General features: G+C 40.7%; 1 protein-coding gene across 1 annotated transcript; it reads right to left on the bottom strand.

The window, feature by feature from the left end:
• Positions 1–2,266: 2,266 nt before the first annotated feature.
• LOC139749083 (uncharacterized) lies at positions 2,267–2,977 on the bottom strand. Its single transcript, XM_071662651.1, has one exon. It carries the CDS (start codon positions 2,975–2,977, stop codon positions 2,267–2,269), a length of 711 nt encoding a protein of 236 aa, XP_071518752.1.
• Between the last annotated feature and the right edge of the window lie 511 nt (positions 2,978–3,488).

The following is a 3,488-nucleotide window of genomic DNA, read 5'->3' as shown; positions in this document are numbered from 1 at the left end:
ACATGAGGGTGAGAAGCATCCAAGGAATAGAGTGAATTGGAATGATGTGGTATACCGGGGTCGACGTGCTGTCAGTGGACTGAACCAGGGCATGTGAAATGTCTGGGGTAAACCATGGAAAGGTCTGTGGGGTCTGTCTGAATGTGGATAGGGAGCTGTGGTTTCGGTGCATTACACATGACTGCTAGAGACTGAGTGTGAACGAATATGGCGTATTTTTCCCTTTTTCTGGCTCTTCCTCGCTGAAGCAGGGGGTAGCGATGCTGTTTCCTGTGGGATGGGGTAGTGATAGGAATGGATTTGTTGTAGTTGTATTTTTTAAAGAAAAACTGAAAACTAAATCGAGCTATTTATGTATTGTAGTGGAATATGACTTTTGAGAGAAGTGTCAGGATGATGATCAGTTGATTATGTTTATTTGTCAGTTCTGTCTACACCCATGGGAGCCCTAATCAACAAACTGATTGAAATGAGGATGGCTGATGGCAAGAGAAGTACACCAGTGTTTATTCCTCCAACAGAAGGGTATGGAAATATGAAACAAGCATGGTTGAGAGAAGTACACCATTGTTTATTCCTTCAACAGAAGGGTATGGAAATAAGTCAGTATAAGTAAACTTTAATCATTTGGATAACCAGAAACCCTGGTTAATTACACAAGTGTAGCTTTTGCACATTTCAGGTGATTTGTCCATACACACTCCTTATGTACACAGTTTCTCATTCTGTCCTTCCATCATACCTTCAGCTTTCATTTTGATATTTCTTCCACACACACTCAGTTATGTTGTGATAGTATTGCTTACTTCTCTTATTTCCATACCTTCTTAACACTCAAGTCCCACTTTACTGACCTCTACCATACATCTTTTTCTAATATCCCCATTTGATACTCTGTTCATTCTGCTAAGTCCACATACCTTCAGACATATTATTTCACCTTGCATTTTTTGTTGTACTCTTTAAATTAATTTTACTTTGTGCAGTTTTATACTGGAACAGGCCCATCAGCGTGCTTTATGCGGTCTGTAACTTGAAGTATTGGATATTTTCTACTTCAGGTGAGGAAATCAGCATAGTAAGTCCATAAATCAATCTGAAAAAATACTGAAATGCAAATATAAAAGGTAGTTAAGTTGTTGACCTCACTTTATCTTAAAAGCACAACTGTAGGTTATGTTTGCACTTGTTGGTTTTCTCGGATACTCAGTTTTTTTTGTAACCAAACTTTTAGCTAGATGTAGTTATACCATAATCATATTTCATGATAGTCCTCATACCTGACAGTTGTGCTATGTATCAATATCTCTGATGCCTGTTCCCTGAGAGAATTAACGCAGAACTAAAGACAATATTAGAAGTATGCCAAATATACACTACAGCACCATTGTTGATGGTCAGCTGCATTTTCTAGCACCCCAGAAAGCTCTGTAAACAGCATTTTTTTAGTTTTCTGCCTCTATCATTTTCCACTTTCTTCTTCCTTTCCCTGCTATTCTGACTTCTTCCCAGAGGAACCAGGTATGTGTTATAAGCTTTTGTGTGCACTAGATCCAAGGATAAAATTTTTGGATACTTCGGGTCCTTGGTGCTTAGCCTCCCACAAGGCTCACTCCAAACTTTGCTGAGCTACCCTCTTAGTCAAATCCTCTCTCCCTTCTGCACCACCACTACATTTACCCTTTATTGTGTTAGCACTTTTGAGTCCCTTTGGTGCATTGGATGAGAAGCCATACATCCACATATGTAGTGACCAAATCACTAACCTTCTTTCATCTGCCATGCAAAGGTAGTGTATGGATGATACTTATGAGATTATTTTTGAGCAACCAAACTACCAAAGTGAATAGCCAGCTTCCACAATTCTACATTGTGGGATTCTGCCATAGGTCGTAGGTGATGCAATTGTCTCCACTACTGGTGCAAGAATGTTCCATTCCTCTGAGGCTAGCAGCCATCAAGGTCATATCGACGAATCAGGTGGCGGACCTTCTAAAGCTAAGGAAATGCCACACTTATGATGTTGTTGCCTCAATTCCAGTGTTCATGAACTCATGCAGGGGAGTTATCTTGTGTCCTGATGTCATGTATACGGCGGAGGATGACATCATAAAGGAATCATCAGATGTATAAGAGCTGTATACAATCTTATGAGATATTGACCAAGAGTGACTTCAGCTGCTACTCAAATGAAAATATGCTGTTTAGTGAGATAATGCATTCTTATGTATCATTTCTGTTTTGATATTTCCGTTTCTCTTTGTGATCAAAAGAATTCCTTTAGACCAGTGATCAGATCATCCAAAGTTAACGTCCCCAGGGAGGCGTCCACGGCCATCAGACGGACAGACTGGGGAGCTTCTGCCTCCATGTTGGCACATATTTCATAGCCCAAGTCTGCCACGTCAATTTTGAAGCTGGTGACCTTGCTGCCTTTAGTCTGGCTCAATCCGTGGTATGGGTCATCACCAGGCAGTTGGGCAAGAGCAGATTCATTGTAGACAGCTAATCCGAAATCTATGAGACACACCTCGGGCGGCAGTGAGAGATCATCAGGAATGTTAACAATGATGTTTTCAGTATGAAGATCTTTATGGCAAATACCCAGCAAATGGCACTCTTTCACACGGAGACACATCTGTAGTCCGATGAGGCCCAGGTATTCATCAGGCAGCTCTCGTTCAAGAAGCACTCTTTTGAGAGTTTCCTGCCCCACAAATGATATAAGAATAGCTGGAGGATCGACAGAGGTAGCCAGGAGTCGTGGGGCCCCTCCAGCGCCGCCAAGTTGTTCTAGAAAATAGGCCTCTCGTTGATAGACCTGCAGATCCGCGAAATCTTTCGCTACCTTCAAGACGGTTTCGGCACCATCCCACTTGACCAAATATGCAGTTCCATAGGCTCCTTCTCCTAGACGTACTCCTTTTGTGATGAGGTGTTTCACTTCCAATCGGGAGAGAACCTTTGCGAAGCACATATTGAAAGATGAATTCCTCTGGATGCCCAGTGAACTCGTATATATATTGGAGTGACCGTCGATATTTAATGTTAACCCAAGGAAAGTGAACAGGGTTAGAATGCAGATCTAATGACTTAGTGACCCACGTACTCTTATATCCTTCATGAATAATATAGTTAACTTAATCTAGTTTTATTGTGTAATGAAGATGCATTAGTCATGGTAAACTGAATTTAGACTTAATTAGGGTTAGTGAAGATGCATTTGTTGAGGGTGTAGTGACAATGCAGATGTCGAGGGTGAAATTAGCTTAAACTCATTAAAAATGTAGTGAAGATGCTTTCAGCGAGGGTGGACAAAAGGTTTGCTGAAGGTGTAGTAAAGATGCATTTGTTGACAGTATAGTAAAAAGCATTTCGAGTTTAGAATGAAATTATCTTTATTGATAGTGTATTAAGATGCATTTGTCGAGGGTGAAATGAAATTGGATTCAATTAGGGTTCTGTCAGTTTATATTACTAGAGGGTGT

This window comes from Panulirus ornatus, chromosome 1, assembly GCF_036320965.1.
Source record: "Panulirus ornatus isolate Po-2019 chromosome 1, ASM3632096v1, whole genome shotgun sequence".
NCBI lineage: Eukaryota > Metazoa > Arthropoda > Malacostraca > Decapoda > Palinuridae > Panulirus > Panulirus ornatus.
This window is presented reverse-complemented; position numbering and strand designations above follow the sequence as displayed.